The sequence below is a fragment of the Dreissena polymorpha genome, unplaced genomic scaffold, assembly GCF_020536995.1.
Source record: "Dreissena polymorpha isolate Duluth1 unplaced genomic scaffold, UMN_Dpol_1.0 chrUn101, whole genome shotgun sequence".
Lineage (NCBI taxonomy): Eukaryota > Metazoa > Mollusca > Bivalvia > Myida > Dreissenidae > Dreissena > Dreissena polymorpha.
Genome location: NW_026273415.1, coordinates 15,942 through 37,515, shown reverse-complemented (window position 1 = coordinate 37,515; position 21,574 = coordinate 15,942). Strand labels below are relative to the sequence as shown.

At 34.8% G+C, this 21,574-nt stretch overlaps 1 protein-coding gene across 1 annotated transcript; it reads left to right on the top strand.

Moving 5' to 3' along the window:
- Window positions 1–99: 99 nt before the first annotated feature.
- LOC127864078 (sodium/glucose cotransporter 4-like) lies at window positions 100–20,769 on the top strand (the record flags this gene model as incomplete). The annotated part of the gene is made up of 11 exons (XM_052403770.1): window positions 100–180; window positions 365–437; window positions 1,513–1,650; window positions 3,867–3,940; window positions 4,829–4,964; window positions 5,409–5,511; window positions 7,949–8,104; window positions 8,979–9,144; window positions 10,019–10,234; window positions 10,869–11,010; window positions 20,653–20,769. Coding segments are annotated over exons 2-11 (1,282 nt in total), but the record flags the coding sequence as incomplete, so codon positions are not given.
- Window positions 20,770–21,574: the final 805 nt, after the last annotated feature.

Here is a 21,574-nt window from a genome sequence, read left to right as displayed (position 1 = left end):
AAACTCATAGCCCCATATAATCATCCCAATTACCGTTCCTGAAATAATTTGAGAAGTGTAGTTCACCGTTGACATTGTGTAAATACGGTCAGCGCACAGATTTTGTTTTCATTACAGGAGTTATATTTGTATTGCATGGATTACATGTTCATAGCATAAATTAGGATTCCATTACAGGAGGTACGTTTTCATTTCATAAGTTATGTTTTAATTTCATGTATTAGGTTTTCATTTGATGATTACTACTGGAGGTAGGTTTTTATTGCAGGAATTAGGGGTTTATTGCAGCAATTAAGTTTTCATTACAGTAATAATGGTCAGAGGAGGTAGGTAACTATTGCACGGAGTTACTTGTTCATTGCAGGCAGCTGTCATTTGGACTGACTTCATCCAGACCATCATAATGTTGATAGGAGCACTCGTCTTGGCAGTCATGGGTACGTATAGTATAATCCAGACCATCAATACGTCAATGCCCAATGGTTGTTACCGTACCCACATTGTAGAATATGTACATATCTGTTTCTCCATTCAACATGTTACCGATATTAACATTGGTTTACGCCTGCATTGGCGCTTGTCCGGAATCGTTTTCTTCACAACTTCTAAGCACATGTTGTATTTTTATTAATGTAATATTTTTGTGACCAGACAATGAACGGAGAACACACCCAATTTTGGTGTGTCCTAGGATAAGCTTACAAATGAATATCGAATTTTTAAATGGTTTATGGACCGCGCCCTGTGGAAAGGGGGTTTAATGCATGTGCGTAAAGTGTCGTCCCAGATTAGCAAGTGCAGTCCGCACAGGCTAATCAGAGGCGACACTCCCCGCTTTTATGTTTATTTACGTTTAAAGAAATACGTTACTTGACGAAAATCCAGGTAAGGTGGAAAGTTTCGTCCCTGATACACCTGTACGGACTGCACAGGCTTATCTGGGACGACACTCAACACACATGTATTAAAACCCCTTTTCACAGAACGCGGCCTATTTTTATTTTTATACCCTACGATAAGACTCTTTTAAGCTTTCTCGTTTGTCAAAGGTCATCGTTATAAAGCATTATGAAATATCAATGCATACAATTTCAGTATCACCTTCATTATTAGGAACATTTGGTTTTGATTCTATAGTAATTTTTCTCAAATTTCGCTCTCGCACTTCAATTTTAATTTCGTACGTGTTTTATTTATGATCTTGCAGCACAGAACATAAACTATTAGTATTGTATTATTTCCCTCATTTATGCCAGAACGCTCAGGAATCTGACGCTAAGTACATTTCCTGAGAATGTATGCTGCAAATATTACAGCTTTTTATTGTTATTCCTTCCTCCCGCAATCCTAAGCTTCAGAAGCCTAGTGATATGCTCATTCGTCTGACAAACAATGTTTCTTTAAAAATACAAGCATTTGTTAATAAATTAAAGATTTTATTTACAACATTATTTTAATAAGATAAACATCACAAGTAGAATTGTTATAATAGTTGTTTCCGACTGACTTCAGCGTTCATGGAGGTGGGAGGTATTTCCGGGATCAAAGCGATGTACTCGGATGCTGTCTCCAACCACACGCGCCACAGCGAGGCGAACAGCACATGCGGGCGACCACGTGGGGACTACATGCACCTCTTCCGGGACCCTGGTGAGTAGCGCCGCGTTATGATCGGCTGTTTTATTGTGTTGTTAACTTATATATAAGGAGTCCGTTTTCTGTGTGTTAATAACTAATATATACGACATTAGGTAAATAAGTTTCTGACAGGGGCGTACCTAGCCATACGGCAGTACGCCCGTGCGTAAAATTCAGTTTCAGTCTTAAAACAAATTAAAACTCTTACAATTCGAAAAAAGCAATAAAAAGTGAGGGCTAATGGGGGTTAGGGACATAATTAAGTAACAACCAAACAAGACGCCCAGTTTTAGAAAATAACAGTGGGTACAAAACACAACACAGTCTTAACTCCCAACATACGAAGTAAAGTATTTTTTCACTTATGAGGGGTAGTAATGGCTGTGTAGACTTTACTCGTTCAACGCCCTTCAATATTTGGGAACCAATATTCGGACACAGGTACCAGATTATGTTTACATTGCGCAACTTTTCAAAATGTCGGAGAACGCTCCGTTTTATCCAGATGGTTTTAGAGATAGCGTCAGCGAAACATGTTCATTAGATGACTCAGATGCTAGCTCTTTTGACAGATAAGTAGGAAAATGTTAACAGCTTTACAAATACTTAAGGTTAGTCAATTTATAGATCTACGAGTTAAATAAACGTTTAGTATGCTCGCTAAAGACTCAGCGAGCATGCTGTTGTTTCATTCAAAGAGTGTTTCTTTTACAGTTTAGCCCGGTAATTAAAACGAGTTTAATTTTCTGTTTAAAAATACCCCAAAATAGATCAGTTTTAGCCGAAAATAATGACAGGCTTATGTTTGGCGCAACGTCGCACCAGGTTTGACGACTTGTTTAAACAAATACACACGCCGTTGGTTTGGCATTTTTACAGTGTCGCAACAAATACATGGGCATGGGAAAGGTTGCCATGGAAAACATGCTAAATCTTTTACTTTTTTAGAGGAAGATATTGAGGAATAAAATTGCCAAATGTCGCTGACAGATAACAACAAAGCGCTCCTTCTGCAATGAAATCCAAAATTTTCTGGAGGAGGAAGCAAGAGTCAAGCATTTCCTTACATTTACATACCCATTCCCTCGCAGTCATAGGCTTCTTGAGTTAAAGCCTTGACACTCAAATTTAATAGATTATGGTTAAAAGTACATTTGCAGTTGGCAATGTTTATTGCAAACATAATTTTTTTTTCTCAATTTTTCAAGCTAGAATTCGAGGATAAACATTGCCGAAATGTGCCTGAAATGCAACACGAAATTACACCTTTTGCAAAAATATGTCCTAATTTGCTTAGGGGAGGACCCCATACTCCCGCCAGCAATAGAGTTGAACACCCTCGTACACCTATGTAACTACGGATCCATTCTCCCCCGCAATGAGGCTTCTTGATTTGTAAGCATTGACACTTAAACTTAGCAAATAAATTATGGTCGAAAGTATATTTGCTGTTGTCAATGTTTAATAAAATATTTCCTTTTATCGCTCTTTTTCAAGAAAGAAATTGATGAATTAAATTGTCAAAACGTGGCTGAAAGATAACACCAAAACGCACCATCTGCAATATATTTTTCAAAAGACCCCCTCCTGCACCTACCGCCACTCGCAGCTTCGCTGCTCGATCGTGCGTATAGCTGAAATAGCTTCAGGAACGCCCCTGTCTGATACCATGTTAGATCTAAGGCATGTATTGCATTTTCTGTATATTTAAAGGATTACTCTTGTGTGAGAATACCATACTATAGAACAGTGTACCACTGTTACAGTGAAACACTATTTAGCACATATGATTGCACCTTATATCTTAAATAGGTATATATTTCCAGCTTACATTTCCTTTCTTTGGCCAACTCTCATAGAAAATTAGCTGTTTAATATGAGCCCACGTTGATAACCGATTCGCGTACTTTGGTATTATGTGGGATAGTGGTCTCTTGGTTATATGCTGATCTAGGACTCTGGTTCGAATCTCGCTCAGACCACGGAAGTTGTGTGAGCAAAACATAAATCCCATGCTGGTTCCTCTCCATCCAGGATATAAAAGTGTACCTGTGAGGGAAATAAAGCGGTCGTGGTTGCATACTGTTTCTAGTGTAAACGGACGACTTATTTTTAAGTTATCGGGGGGGGGATAAAGGTTAAAGTCCGCTGAAGAAGACTCTTGTTTATCAAATCAGACTATAAAGGACATGCCTTACTTACCCTTTCCTTCATCTATCTATTTTCAATTACCGGAGACATACCCTGGCCAGGCCTGGTGGGTATTACAATCAACTCCATATGGTACTGGGGTTCGGACCAGGTAGGTGGCCATTACATCAACGGACCACTTAAAAATTGTGCGTAAATGATACATGTTGTAATGTAATATAATATGTGCAACCGCTGGTATTTGTCAAACTCGAATATTCCCTTAAATAGTGAAGGACAAAAGTTAATCCGTCTTTTTCAGACTTCATAGCGAATGTTTAGGTGAAATTGTAGTCATAAATTCGCATTAAACCCAGTTGGCCAATAATGTGTGATTCTCAAATCTTTATTGTAATTAGCGTTTATTACTTTATTTACCGAAATGCGCACTTTGTTATTTTCCTTTACATATCCAAAATTAGGGGCTATAATTTTGAGATGATAAATTTCCGTGGTTACAGAGCAATTCTAGAAAAGCAACCTAGCAACCAAAATGTTGCAAAATAAAACATGTAATTCTTTCAAATCATACTTTTGACATGAAAGCAATAAAAAGATAATCTTGATATGATTTAATTCACATTATACTCTTTACTGATATAAACGATGAAGCAGCAATATTCTGTTTCATAATGATTTACCGAATTGTTGACCTATGACTAATTTAGTTCATAAGTAATTTACATCCAAATCACATTTTCTCAGACAAACGTGTACGTGTACACATTAAATATATGCAATATGAAAAAGAAAGGAAAAAAAAACAGACTGTTGGTGAACTATTTTTTTATCCATTATCTCAGAAGGCTGTATTTTTAAGATGGCTGAAATAATCGGTAACACGGATATAGTTTTATTAAACTACAGGCAATACAAAACTCACATGTAGATACATTATTTAATCAGGAACAAAATGACACAACTGCTCGTTTGATATGCTTATATGGTACAAACCATTCGCCCTTTGGCACATATTCTACCTCATTCTCCTTCCATTCAGGTAATAGTGCAGCGCGCCCTAGCGGGAAAGACGTACGACCACGCAAAGGCGGGCACGATCCTGTGCGCGTACATCAAGATACATCCGCTCTTAATGTTCGTACCTCAAGGCATGATTGCGCGTATCCTGTTTCCAGGCAAGTGTCGTAAAAAGAAGGTCCGGTACGCATTCATTAGTCAGTTCTAACACTTAAGACTTAATATGATAAATATGCGTGAGATGGTTCTGCACTGTAAGTTTTACTTGAAGTTTACCCACTCTCATAACCGCATTCGTATATCTTTCGAGATGAAAAAGTCTAAATGTACAAATAGTGATCATGTCATTAATATAAAACGTGTGTAAAATTGTATTTAAAAGAGTAGTATGTATATACGATAGATTTGTAATGGTATATTGAATCACAACCCATTTGTAACGTTCCCTTCAATGCCATAACAGTCAACATATCCCAATCGTTCCCCGGTGACAATACATAATTTAATAAAGTACTTGAGTTGCTCGCAACACGATTGTAATTGAATTGTTGGTGTGTTTGATTGTTTGACATGATATGTTTAGTTGGTCTTTGATATTTCAGAGACCGTGGGATGTACCGACTCGGAAATCTGTAAAGAAGTGTGCGGCAGTCCAGGGGGCTGTTCCAACGTAGCATACCCCACCCTCGTAGTTAAACTACTTCCTCCAGATATTCTGTTTCAATGTGACATCTCCTAACATAGTAATAAAACCTCGCCGTTAAAATAGGCGGTTATAATGTAATGCATCCTACCATCGCTATTAACGTTTTTGGCCTAATACGTTATTATATCGTGACGTGTCCACCTTCGATACATATACTTTATTGGAATGCAGTTCTACTGTAACGTATCTCATCCACAATATAAAGTTCGTTGTACATAACAGTCTGTTCAATTGTGGCATATCCAACACTAGTTATTATTGTTTTGACTTCAGTAGTTTTTTTTCTAAAGTGGCGTATCACTCCATCGATATACTCGACTTACCCATTTTATTTAGGTGAAATTAATACGTAATCATTGTTAAAATGTCTTAAAACGACAGTTGGAATGAAATAATATCTCAGTATTTCATAAATTGAATTCAAATTTGTTTGCATGTTATTATGTTTATATTTAGATCAATTGTGAACATACATTAGTTTTGTAAATTACCAAAGTGTTCAAAATCTTAATTTCGGGAGGGTCACACAGGCTAATCATTGACAATACTTTCCGCTGGCTTTATTTTTCGTTTAAAGGACGTCTCTTTTAAGAGAGAATCCCTTTTTATCCTACAGCTAAATGATTTTATAGAACAAATACGACTCATAAAGAAAAGATAAGGTTTTCTCCACGGTTATTTTTAGATAAGGTTTTCTCCACGGTTATTTTTTTAACATGTACATAGGGAATACTTTTTTTGGCCTTTCACCCCTGATTGCGTCATTTAGGTCATTGGGTACGCAGTCGTTAACGAGTTAACGAGTGTGTGTGTTTACGATGGATTATTTAGAGGATAATACACGGCTGAGCCGGGCCGAGCAGTGATAATCGGCCCGCAGGGGGCATAACCCTGGTTTGCGACCTGGGGCCGATTATCACTGCCCGGCCCGGCTCAGCCGTGTATTAACGTCTATTTATATATCTTACTTTTATACTAAATTATAAATGGGCACAGGTTTTGAGTCATACTATAATACTATTTTAGTTCTTCACTAAAATTTATGAATTACCAGCTTTCCGTACTTTTATTTTCATTCAATTGATTACGCAATTTATGACGTATCTCGTGTGAAGTAATTTAAATGACGAAACTAGCTAGACGCTTTGGATTTAAGGACAACATAAATTCGGATTTGTAGTTTTTTTATTTAACAATTAAATATTTTTTAAGCATCAAACGATTATTATATGTGTTTACGATGGATTATTATCATATTATGAATGTGAATAACAGTGTTGGGATATACAACTGGAATAAAACTGGTGAGACTCCATTTTCGATTTCGTTAAAATGTCGAATGTACTCGAATAACGCAATGTTTTGTTGAACAATTGATGGATTAATTTTAAGAAAAGTGTCAGTGAATTGTTCTTTAACTTTTTGAAGGAAATCGATATTGAATTAAAAGGGTAATTCCTTTGATGAATAAGTCGTTCCTTTGTCAGTCGATCAAAGAATGTTATCCACAAAGAATTGCCTGCTTACATCCAGTGCTTTAAAATGGAAAAGATGGATTGCGATGAAGAAATGTGTTCAGAATGTTAACTCCCCATGGAAGCAAATTAAACTTTACGAAAATAAACATGGTTTTTACACAACTTCGGTGAGTAGAACCAGTAGATATTTTACTTTGTATGTCAGTAAGTTAAAAGTGTGTAACAAAAAGAGTTGTTTATAGACTAAAATTAACAATATCGGCGGGGATGAATGCTGAATCATGCTTCATGCAGGTTTCTACACATTTTGTAAATTTAAAAATGGCAGCCATGTTTTTTTTTTGGTATTTTACAGTGGTTAAACAAGAATTGTAGTTTGAACACAACCGTCTGTGTTCTACTTGAGTGTGTTACATTTGGAACGCTGATTAAAATTGAATCTAGGAGAATAGCGATATTTTGTCTCGTTTCTCTACTTTTGCGTGGAATTCTTAAGGACTATTTCAAGTTCCGTAAACGGGAGAGATCACAATTAATATTACTATGCAATGTTATATTCATAAAATGTAATGTGTCTTTTGCTTTTATTTTATCAATTTAAGACTACTATTTTAATTGCACAAGGAATATATTAAATAAAAATATATTGTAGGATAAATAGAATACTATGTTAGTGTGATTGTGTACTTAAATTTATCCCACTCGTCTCAGAAAGGCTTACAAGGCTCGGCAAGCCTCGCCATGTAAACCTTTCTTCACTCGTGGGATAAACTTAAGTACACAATCACACTAACATAGTATTCTCTATAAGGCTGAAAGTGTCGTCCTAGTTTTGCCTGAGCGAACGACACAGGCTAATCTGGGAAAAACTTTATGCAAATGAATCAAACCCAGTTTTCTTCAGAACGAGGCTAAAACCAGTAATTTTGTGCGTATCAAAACAAACGTTTGTGAAATATGCAGGTGCGCGCGGCATGATACTCGCGGTGATTATGTCAGCGCTGATGTCATCGTTGACGTCAATATTCAACAGCAGCAGCACCATATTCGCCATGGACATCTGGACCCACATCCGGAAGAAGGTGTCCGAACTGGAGCTTATGATTGTGGAAAGGTATGATTATGAAAAAAAACGATGTATGAAAACTCACCAGAATGACTTTTCCACCGAATACTCCAAATAGTGCCTTGCTTCAGACTTACATTATTTATTTGAGTGCAGGATTGGATATATGCGTGTATTAAATCCATAGAGACCGTTGATGGAACACATACCTTTCGATTAACTTATTATTAGGGATAGGAACGAATACTGGAAATGATATTCGAATATTCGTTTGTCATTATTCGAATATATTTGAATATTCGATTTTTGAACCTTATATTAAAATGTCCGCAGAAACGTACTATTTCATATTGCCACTTATACCACTATAAATCGAATCATATGTGCAGCTTTGAAAAACTTGATAAAGTAATAATTTTAGAAAAAAAATATTGAATATTATTTTCTTCTTTAAAAAAAAACAATGTTTATTTTCATAAGAGAAATGACATTTACGGAAAACACATTACCGTAATTCTAATTCATGCGAATACATTAATTGATGTCAAACAGTAGCATATATGACTTAAATATTTTCTCTCGTATTTGTTCATTTGAGTCTCGATCTAGGTAAACATTGCTATATGCCTGCGCTTAAAATGTCGTTCAAGATTAGCAAATGCCCAGGATTATATAGATTAGAAAATGCACAGGATTATATAGATTAGAAAATGCACAGGATTATCTGGGGCGACACTTGACGCATATGCATAAAATCATGTTTTCCCATTTTGATTATAATTTGTAATTTATTGTCCTTTTAAAGAACGTGTGTTCTATGGTGTTCTTGATTGTCCTCGTCGTGATAAGTATTATCTGGATCCCGGTCCTGCGACTGACTGGTACCGAGCTCTATATGTATAACCATATAATGCTGTTCTAGGATGTTCGTGATTGTCCTCGTCGTTATAAGTACCATCTGGATCCCGGTCCTGCGGTTGACTGGTACCGAGCTCTATGTGTATATCCAAGAGGTTTCCAGTTTCCTACAGCCACCTATATGCTGTATTTTCCTCCTGGCCATATTTTGGCCTCGCCTGAACGAACAGGTTTGTTAAGCCAATGCTTAAGGGTTTTGTTGTTTCTCGCTATATATATTTAATTGCCCAGACTGTTCAATCTGTGATTTATTTATCACTTTGATCATGTTCTAGAAAACTATCAATATCAAGATTGTTCATTTTTTAAGTCTAAGTGTACTTGTATACGTCATTACGAGATAATAATGTTTCATTCAAAATATCTCATTTCTTATAGATTACATTCCCAACACTTGTTACTAAAAAATGTTTAGCTGTGTTTGTGTAATTTTTGTCTAAATTATAAAATGATTGTTTTATCATTTTCTGTCATTCAGCTCATGATAGGATAACTGTACAATATATTATATTAGTAGAAATGAAATTGCGCGGCTGAGAAAAATATATGTTCGTGGACACGTAAATGTGATTTCTATTTTTTTTTAAATAACTGAGGAACGTGTGAAGCTCTTTTTCCCCCGATGTTTTTGTGTTAACTTAGTGGATCAGATAACCAGTGAAATCAACACAAACTTATGTGCCACATACGACTATAATAATACATTTATTGATGTTCTTTATTACTTGGTATATCTTTTTGTAAATATAAATACAAAATTGTCGAGTCTAGGAAGTGCATCAATAGTGAAAGGTGTTCATCATTATTAATTCTGTATATGCATTACCGACTAATAATACATTTTCGAAATCGTAGACTGGTAATGAGTATTTAAGTGTTCTTTAATACCATTAATGTACACAATACTGTATCCGTCTTCACCAAAAGACACATAGCACTGGTTCTACCCAGAAAACGGGCTCAAAAGCGGTTCAATAAACGTAATGCTTTATATTCAATCCAGCTTAAATAAATAAACTAAACTAACCTCTGCCCCTTTTCCAGGGCGCGTTTTGGGGCTTAGTTTTTGGTATGTTGGTCGGCCTGGCCCGCTTCGTGGGCGAGTACTCATTCAAGGCGCCCGTATGTGGGGAAGAGGACACCCGCCCCGGCATCATCAAGAACTTCCATTATCTATACTGCTCAATATTTTTATTCGTTGTTACCGGGATGGTCGCCACTATCGTTACTATGGCAACCAAACCCATAGATCGCCGATGTGTAAGTATGGACCATTTACCTACAGTTGTTGGGCCCTATATATTGGTATATTTTAACAATTTTTATAATTGTTTTCTGGGACATCTACGTACAGTTTTGGGTTCGATACATTCCTATTTATTTTCCAAATGTAAGGATTGTTGTCTGGGAATCTACGTACAGTTTTTGGGATCGATATATTTGTATTTATTTTCCAAATGTAAGAATTGTTTTTGATACATCTACGTACAATTATTGGGTTCGATATATTCGTATTTATTCTCCAAATGTAAGCATTGATGTCTGAGACATCTACGTAAAGTCGTGGGGTTCGATATATCCTTATTTATTTTACAATGGTAAAAATTATTTTCTTGGACATCTTCGTACAGTTCTTGAGTTCGATATATTCGAATTTATGTCAAAGGTTTAAGCATTGTTGTCTAGGATATCTATTTACAGTTGTTAAATACACAGGAATTAAACACGTTAATCAATCTTTTCACTCTTGGTGTCATTTAACAACAGAAAATGTATGTTGTCATCACATTCACAATTTGTTTTATTTAGTTCAGCTGGTTAATTTCATACATTATCTTAAAATTTCCATTTCGCATTACTGCGCAATATTACATTCTGCTTGTTTCACGTGTAGTTGTACCGGCTCACATTCTGGACGCGTCACAGCAAGAAGCCGCGCCTGGATATCGACTCCGTGCACGCGGACTACTCGAGCTCGAGCAGTGAAACCTCCTCTAAGTCGCACGAACGCGAGATGCTGGTGCTCAAACAAACAGGTGAGTATTGTTATTGAATTCACCTGGCAGTGTCAACAAAATATCCGTATATCATATTATCAAGATACTGTGTCAGTATTCGGATACTAATTTATTTATAATTGCTATTATTGTGGAGGCTAAGGACTAAACTCAAACTGCCACCTAGCATTACATGTGCAAGTCCATATGAAAACCAAAATGAATAACTCCTTTCACGCATTTAATATAAGATATAAGACTAAACTACATTTTTTACTCTTTATTAAAGGACCTTATATAATAAAATAATGGTTCTGGCATATAATGTCTCGACTTTAAGCAGCACGGACCACCTGCGAACATGGCAAGCCGAAACTAACTGAAAATAACTAACTGCACAAATAAATTTGAAAATAACTAACTGCACATATGAGTGCTGACTCCGGGTGACGGCCATCAGCACTCCCAACAAAATCATATTTCCCCCCCAAAATGTGTCAAATAAAAAGCGTCCATCCGGCACTGATTGCAAAGAAACTCTAATCTTCAAGCGAATATCGAAGAATCCGATCCGTACCACCTGCCCCATAGGAAGTGGAGTCGTGACTCACCTCTATCCTACCTTTGGTACTTCTGCTTCTTCACCGCACCTGAAAAACGCAACTCAAACCAGCAGAATAAAAATAATGTAATTTTCTAAGGGCAAATTCTAGTACCCAAAACAATTTGTTCCCTTTATGTTAGTGTAATTAATGTGGACAGGCAAATCAAACCTAAAGCTTGCATTGAATATATTAACTTTATTCACCCTAAGCCTAACCAATTTTTAAATATATAACGGACACATTCAAGTGTAACTGAACACAGTGAACAGATATTTGGAAATAACAAAATACATGGGTTGGGTGGGAGGGGAGAAACATTACGACCTTTACTTCAATCTCTTGCACGACGGTTACATTACATTCACCTCTGTGTTGGGCTCAGAACGGACTATTGTTATGAAAGCGTCTCATTTATGTAATGATCATTCCAAGCGTTCATCATTGAGGTTACAGAATACTAAACAATCTCTTGCACGACGGTTACATTGCATTCACTGCATTAAAGAAAACCATCTCATACCATGATATCTTATATCAGTCTTAATTCATTATTATAAAATTGATATGTTTTTTTTTATGTTAAGAAACCAACAAACATACACACGTCGAAGCAATTCCTAACGTCACTCAAAAAAATATGTTCAATTGTTTACATTTGTGAAGTGCGTGGAATGATTCCATCTGCGTAAATGGGCAATAAATTAGTTCCAAAGAGTTGCATTAAAACTCGCAAGTTTTTGCACGATTTATCGTACATTTAAAAGTCATATTTCTTAATTTAATGCATGCGATCTTAAATATCCAATCAAATATACGTTGAATGCGTTTGTTCGGTTTTATCTATTTTATAGACAAAATGGAGGGCTGAGCCTTTCGCAGAGTTGTATGTGAGAGCAAGGAACGGACAACTCTGCGTGGAGATTGCCTTTACTTGTGTAGATAACGGTGAGAAAGATTTTTATTTTGTTAAATTCGTTACTTTAACTTACGGTTACAAAACACCGACATTAAGAAACTGACCCTACATTTTTGAACTACCCTTTTTAATAACAAATAGGGATGGCAAAATTATTCGAATATTCGATTGAATGGTCAGTATTCGAATAACAGAATTGATATCCGCATATTCGCATTTTTTTCCCCAAACGTTATTTCCTTAATATGTAATGACCTGCGAGCCGCTTACAAATTGGCTACCGAAATTACTTGGGATTAACATGTCTGATTCGACGTTCTCCGTGTCAAACCAGGTATGTGTATTAGTACGTTAATACACATACCTGGTCAAACTGATAACGCGGCCCGTATCAGCAATGCAATATACACACTCTAAGAAAGGCCCCGAATTGTTGTTTGTCAATGGGGTGCCAATTAATGGCTTCATTTGACTGGCGAATAAAAATTAAGTTTCTGTGATCACAGTATGAACAGCCATTAAAATGAGTGAATTACTCAATTTGCGCATAATTTATATTTCAGCTGATCTGTCGATCAGATCTCCGACTTTCATTTATAAAATACCGGATTATTACGCTGGTGGAAAATGTATCGGCATGTTTTGGTTTTGTTTAGTTACAGCGCCTGCTTTCAGTGTATAAGCTCCGCCCATAATTATTCCAGAATAACCCATTGACGATTTTCTTCTCTGTTTATATGAAATTTGGCACGTGCCGTGCTAAATCGAGGCTCGCTTTACGTAACCAACGACGGGCTTCTTGGTTTCTAACCGGCATCGGTCGGCTAGGCAACGACATATGACATTATTCTCGTTTGGAAAAATACGACTTTGTGTTAGTATTGTGCTTGTTGATTTTGCAAAGAAAGTGCATCAATGGTTCAGCGCGAAAAATGACAAAAGAGTGTCGTTTTGGAATTAAAGTACGTTATAAAGCAATATAAAATTCTATGACATGATGTTTTTCCTTTTTTTTTAACCTATTTATTTAAGCTCGATTGCGTAACAAGCCTAAGCTTATATGAAACGCTCTCAAGTCCGTTTCCTTGGTGTCTATGGGGGAGATCTAAAGAACGCTCCCACAGAGGGGATCGAACCCGTGACCTCCCGATCGCTAGGCGGACACCATATCTTACAATAATATGTTTGTCCTTATATTTGCTCTTGAATATTTGGTGTACTTTGCATGCATTATGATATGTTTCTTTATAAAAATGTACACGCAATCGTTACTTTAAAATTTCAAATAAAAATAAAATGATATAACATGATATTTTCTCTTCTATTTGTGCCCGATTACAGTATCGGTCATAGTATTAGCCGACAGCGATAAAATTATTTGATATCAACGTTAAAAATCAGCCTCGTATTCAGCATACAGATATAACTTAAAAAGCAATGAAAGTTATCACAGAACAAGTTTCACTCTTTTCTGATATATTTCGCTTAAATAGGCTTTACCTAAGTTTTTTTTTACAATTAAGCTACATTTTCTTTCTATTTCTCAACAGAACAATTGTATATTCAATTGTATTTCTGTGTCAATTTATATTAAATATCCCAACTGGATACGAAACTGAGTATTAGAAGTTATATCCAACCAGCCGTTTTATGCGAATATTCGAATATTCGATTGAATGGATTTGCGAATATTCGAATACCGATATAGGTATTCGATGCCATCCCTAATAACAAATGATGTAAAGGTACAGTGGTTCCAATACAGAATAATTCATATGATACTTGGAACAAATAGTCTTTTGAACACAATGAAAATAATTGATGATCCATTTTGTACTTTTTGCAAACAAAGTGAAGAAAATTTAGAGCATTTATTCTGGGAATGTCAGATATCTAAAGCAATAATTGATGAAATGCTACCAGGTCAATCTTTTTCTTTCATTAATTTGCCAATACTTCTACTAGGATATTTGACAAAGTCTGATAGTGCAATAAATAATGTTATTTTGTTTATAAAGCTATACTTATACAAATGTAGGGCAAATAAATGCATTCCAAGCATAGCTGGAGACAAGAAATACATGAAGTACGAATATGATAACTTGACAAAAATATCAATTTCAAAAAATAATTTAGAATCGTTTGACATTGAATGGGAACCATTTTATGCAATTGTTGCATAAACTTAATTATACAATTATAAACATCTATTATTGTTTTTCTCTATGCCTTATCATCTGTTATAACAACATATTCATCAGTGTTTGTATTTATTCAATGAAAAATGTCTTTATTATTACATGCACCTATTATTGTTTGTATCTATGCCTTTTTTCATTTGATAGTTCAATTAAAACATCCATGTTCATCTATACATACTGGAATTTGTCTGTTTATGCCACCTCTAAAAAAGGGGGGTATATTGTTTTTGGCCTGTCTGTCGGTCTGTTTGTCTGTCATTCTGTCTGTCCAAAACTTTAACCAATATTAAAGTTTTGTCATAACTTTTGACGCATCAAAGATAGCAACTTCATATTTGGCATGCATGTGTATCTCGTAGAGCTGCACATTTTGAGTGGTGAAAGGTCAAGGTCATTCTTCAAGGTCAAAGGTAAAAAAATCAAAGCGGCGCAATAGGGGCCATTATGTTTCTGACAAACACATCTCTTTTTTTTTCATCTATACACCATAAATGTTGTTTTTTTCAACACAAAATTACATGCATTAGATAGCTAATCTTATATGTATTGCATATGTTATTCTTTTCATTTTCTGATTGTATTACATGCTTGTGTTATTGTTCATAATTGTATATGCAATCTCGAAATAAAATGTGTTGGAAAAAAAAGAAACTGACCAAACCAGCCAAGCAGTGAGGCACAACAATGAACAGGTCTAATATGATTATAGGTGTTACCTAATTTACGGGCAAAAGCTTTTTTGAATATGTATTTTAAATAAATAAATGGACATTATTGAGTTCAAAATATTATAGTTGTTTCAATAATAAAGTAAAACATCCAAAAATATAATCTTCAAACGAGTAACATGTTCCTAGCTTAAATATATAGCATCTTATAATTTTTGAATTTCTGCTGGTTCGATGGCTGCGGTATATGGTGTCTGCTAAGTCACGGGGAGGTCTCTGTATTGATCCCTTAAGTGGGAGCGTTCTTTAAACCACCCTAAAGACACTAAGAACTGGTCCTACCCAGGAAACAGTTTGTTTCAGCAAATATCTCAATTCAACTTAAGCTTGCTAAAGCAGTTGATTTTAGCATGCACTGAATTAACATAATCAAACTAATATCATGTGTCAAATATTAATTTTGATTGACAGGATTTTTTTATTATCAATGTATAATTATGTGGAACATAATGACAGCATACTTGTTTTGCAATTTAAATAGTTCATAAATACATGGATCTTGCAGGGTTCTAATTTACTTTCGCTAACTATTGTCGAATAGTTTAATTTTTGTCGCCACTAAAAAGCCATTTTGTAGCAATTCATAAATCACAGTCTAAACTGGATACACTTAGTTTGTAGCTGTATAGTTACAATTTGAATGCAAATAAACATACTGTTATATCATAGATATGTTTTATTTAAACATTCAAATAACACATACAATACAACATAGATTATCAGTTATCATATGAGCTTATTTATATGTCATTCATTGACTTTTTTGGCTAAGTCTCTAGCAGAAGCAGGTACATGATGTTAGTATATATACAGTGTCCGACAAATTTCTTATTTTTCAGGTAGCCCACTGGGCTACCTATAAAAATATTTGGTAGCCCAAACAAAATTCATACAAAATGATAAGAGGCATGCTTTCATCTTTATTTTATTTCTTCATTTACTTATACATAATATGTATACATACATATACATAATACAGCAAGTAGTCTGATGTACAGAGTCAATATCATTAATTAATGTTACAGTACAGGCACTGTGTACTTAAATGTACCAAAGAAAATCATATACTACATGTAAATATTACATGTATGTGCACATGTATGTGTACTTAAATTCGGACAGCACGTTAGGTTGGAAACGTAAAAAAAACCTTTAGATGATCAATATGATTGACTTGTATGCAATGCAATTGCCCTTTTTTAACAACAAATACTGAGTTTCAATAAATCAAGAGTATTAAATCATTTATTTACTTGTGTCCGACTTTAAGTACTGTCCGAATGTACGTATTGCATCCGTATTTTGTGACACTTGTGTGCAGTCAGTATACAATACAATAATTGTTTTAATAATGAAGGAACTGATACAGTGTAACGGTAACGATACAGCGTGTTTACATTATAGTTTATGTAGAGGAAATGTCAATGCCAAATAATTCGCAAGATACCCCGGTACAGTGTTCATTCTAGAAATCGAAAAGTAGGGGGGAATTTCCCCCCTCACTTTGAAAAATAGGGGGGATTTTTCACAAATGGGGGGAAATTGATCAAGTACCATTTATATGTTTTCATTTTCGTTTTAATGTTTATTTGTTTTAACTTCTACATTACTTAAAACAGTCAAGTCAGTGAAATACCATTGTTACTGCTTTTAAATATAACTGCACTTTCCATAGTATATTGGTGACTTAAATAAAAACAAAGGATTATGAAAATAATTGTTCACATGATATTTCTGTATCATTTAAAACAATAAAAAAATACTGATTGTCTATCATGATATGATATGAATGATGATATGATATTAAAACCTAAGTCATGTAAGTGTCTTAATTAATGTATAGAATTAAGTTTTACATTCCAGTATCAAAGGACAATTTTCTTCCTTAATCATTCACGAGTCACATCCCTTTATTTTGAAACGAAATTTCTTATTTTTTAATTAACCCAAGTATCATTTTAAACGGAAATTCTTTAAAGTTTATTCTAACACGGCACGTGACTTGTTTTCTATAGTCAAAGAAGGAAATCAAGCGTGGGTTATTCTGCAATAACTTATGGGCGGAGCTTATACACTGAAAGCACGCGCTGTAGCTAAACAAAACATGCCGATACATTTTCCACCAGCGTAATAATCCGGTATTTTATGAATGAAAGTCACGTGACGAAATACTACGCTATGAACAGAAATGCGTAAAATTGACCCAATTTCCCACGGTGTTCGTCTGCTGCTTCGATACTAAAATGGCTGAAGTTTATTGTCACATATACAGTGTTATTTTCTTGTAGATGTAACACTCTTGCGTTAATTTAAAGTGTACAATGAAAACATTTTAGTTGGCGCAAGTTGTTGTTGTTCTTATTTAACCAAACGTGAGAAATGAAATGGGTTTTTTCCATCCAGTTTGGCTGTTATTGAGGGCGGAGATCTGATCGACAGAACAGCCGAAAGCTATTTTTTATGGGCGGAGCTTTACATTAAATAGTATGCAAGAAAAATAAGATACATTCTATAAATCTTTAGTAAAAATCGTGTTAGAATCGAAATAATTCGTGTACGTTATAGTTTGTTGTCGAATAACCCACGGCCGGAAGTTTAGATGCGTGGTTTCAAATCACTCGTGCTTCGCACTCGTGATTTAATCACTACGCATCTAAACTTCCGGCCGTGGGTTATTCGACAACAAACTATAACGTACACGAATTATTTCTTAATTAACCCGTGAATCGAAGAGTTAATTCCCTTTGATTCCCGGTGTTTTTCTCAATAAATACGCGAAGCAAAATTTAACAGTTTAAAAAACCCGTAACGGATATCGAGTGCACGAATTTTCTCGCACACATGCTGCAGATGTGCGCGATCTTTGAAAAAAAAGCGCGAATCGCGCAATCGCGCGGTCTAGAATGAACACTGCCGGTACTTTAGTTGAAATTCACAACGAAACATTTAATGGAAATTAAATGATCTCAATGTTGTACCCGCTACCAAATGTTTATTTTCAAATAAATCAGGGACCTATACAAACAAAAAAATGTTTGTATAGGTCCCTGAATAAATACACCCATGCGCGCTTTTTATCTGGACAAAGAAATTCATTTATTAAATGTTGAATTTTGTAACCTAAAATAGCTGTGCACAACGCGTGCAAACCGTGGCAGGTGAAATTTTACGCATGTTGCAATTGAACGGTCCTGATTGGGAGCTTATTACATCATATCTTTAAATGGAGCCATATGCCGAAATTCATTTGACACTTGAGAAAATTTCAAACGTTTGTGTTTATGACTCTTATCGTCTATATTACCCAACCATAATTTGGTTTAAAAAATATAAATTATGCATATATCGGATTATTGATTAAAAGTCGATTAATCCAATTATTAATTGACAATGCAAACTAATTAACAGGTGTTTACCGTGTCACAGAATAACACAAAGTCAAATAAACAAGGCTTTGACACATTTTTATCCCCCGCCAAATGCGGAGGGATATAGTTTTGGTGTTGTCCGTCAGTCTGTCATCTGTTAGTCCGTCCATCACAAACTTTTCAGGTCTATATCTCAGAAACTATAATTATAAGATTGCATCATGAAACTTAATGAATTTATAGATATCAATGAGGAGAAGTGCCGTGCAGAAGAACCATAACCCTACACTTTCTTAGATAAGGGTTATTGCTCTTTGTTGTTTTTGTATGATGTAACTTTTCAGGGCTATATCTCAGACACGATACAAGATTTCAACACGAAACTTCATGGATGTATAGATATTAATGAGGAGAAGTGCCATTCACAAGAACCATAACCCTTTACTTTCTTAAATGAGAGTTATTGCCATTTGTTGTTTTTGTATGATGTAACTTTTCAGGGCTATATCTCAGATATGATACAAGTTTTCAACATGAAACTTCATGGGCGTATAGATATTAATAAGGAGAAGCTCCATGCACAAGAACCATACCCCTACACTTTCTTAAATAAGAGATATTGCCCTTTGTTTTTTGTATGATGTAACTACAAAAAAATAAGAAAAGGCACAACCCTACAAATAAGCTTTCTTTTAGTTATTCACCCATCAATAAACAAAATTTATTTTGTGGGGGATATCAATTAAACAAATTTTCTTGTTGTTTATATTATAAAATTGAGGACTTCATATAAAATTTATTTATCAAAATGAAGATTTGCCCTAAATTAGTTGTTTGCAAATAAGAATTTTCCCCAAAAATCTTTATATAATTTAAAGTGAGGACTTAAGACACACAATTCATTTGATGAAAATAAAGACTTGTCCTACAATTTTTTTTTTGAAAATAATAGTTTTCTCAAATAAATGTGAGAACTTGATACACAATTCATTTGATCAAAATAATACTTTTCCTTCAATTACAATGTAGTTTTTTTTATAAAATAAGATTTTTCTCAAAAACATTCTAATCAATCAAAATGAGGACTTTACACAGAACTTATTTTATTATAAAAGTGAGGACTTGACACACAGATTGATTTATCATAAAAGTGAGGACTTAATGCACACTTCATTTTATCAAAATGATGATTTCCCCTTTGATTGGTTTTTTTTCAAAATAAGATCTTTCTTAAAAAAAGTATTTGCAATCAACATGAGGACTTTACACAAAACTTATTTTATTATAAAAGTAAGGACTTGACACGCATATTGTTTTATCATAAAAGTGAGGACTTAATGCACACTTCTTTTTATCAAAATGATGACTTGCCCTTCAATTAGGTTTTTTGAAAATAAGAACTTTCTCAAAAAAATTATTTGCAATAAAGTGAGGACTTGACATACAATTGATTTATCATAAAAGTGAGGACTTGATACACACATCATTTTATCAAAATGATGACTCCAGTTTTTTAAAATAAGAACTTTCTCAAAAAAATTCTTATCAATCAAATTGAGGACTTTACACAAAACTTATTTTATTATAAAAGTGAGGACTTGACATACAATTGATTTATCATAAAAGTGAGGACTTGATACACAATTCATTTTATCAAAATGATGACTTGCCCTTCAATTAGGGTTTTTGAAAATAAGAATTAACCTCCAAAAACTCTTTATTTCATCAAAATGAGGACTTAACATACAATTCTTGGCAAGCATGTCTTATGAATCATTTCCTGAATACAATAATTAGATGGACACTGGACAGTTATGTAGATTGATGTTGTGATAAAACATGGCTTTCGATTTTGTGATGCAGGAGATGATGCCAATGATTCACCATTAGAAGACATGACGGTAACAGTGGTCCAGAACTTGGCTCAACCAGAGCACCACCAACATTGCAACATGCACACAACCAGCAATACATACCAAGGTACTTGGGAGAGAAAATATTTGGTGCTCATATTCAACCATTCTTGTAAAACTTAGAGGCGGACAAGTTTATGGAAGTTGTGACAAAGGATTGCTCTCTTTCTTGTGAAACAGCTGGTAAGGCTGGTGATGCCCCAGATGCACTAGAAGACATTAATTTTTAGCTTGACTATTGTATATGAAATATATATAGTGGAGCTATCCTACTCAACTCGGGATCGGCTTCCGGTAAGTGTAAGCGTGCAAATGTTAAAGTTTGTGTACTACCCCAAATATTTCCTATGTCCCTTGACAAATTTCTTAAATATTTTGCATACTTCTTTACCAATATGACCCCAACTTACAAACAAGAGCAGACAACTGTATCAATCATTTTGTAAGAATAATGGCCTTTTTTCCACTTAGAATATGCATATTATTAATAACTCTATGTTAAAGTTTGCGAACCACCCCAAATATTTCCTATGTCCCTTGACATATTGCTTTAATATTGTGCATACTTCTTTACCAACATGACTCAAATTTGACCCTGCCTTGGGGGGGTCAAAGAATTGAAAATTTGCTTATTATATAAGGCCTATTTTGTGAAAACTTTAAAAATCTTTACATCCATAACCATTGGGCCTAGGGCTACCAAATTTGGTATGTAGTGACATCTAATAGTCCTCTACCAAGTTTGTTCAAATTATGCCCCTGGGGTCAAATTTGACCCTGCCCTGGGGGTGTCAAAAATCGAAAATTTGCTTATATAAGGCCTTTTTTTTGCAAACTTTAAAAATCTTCTTGTCCTAACCGTATGGCATAGG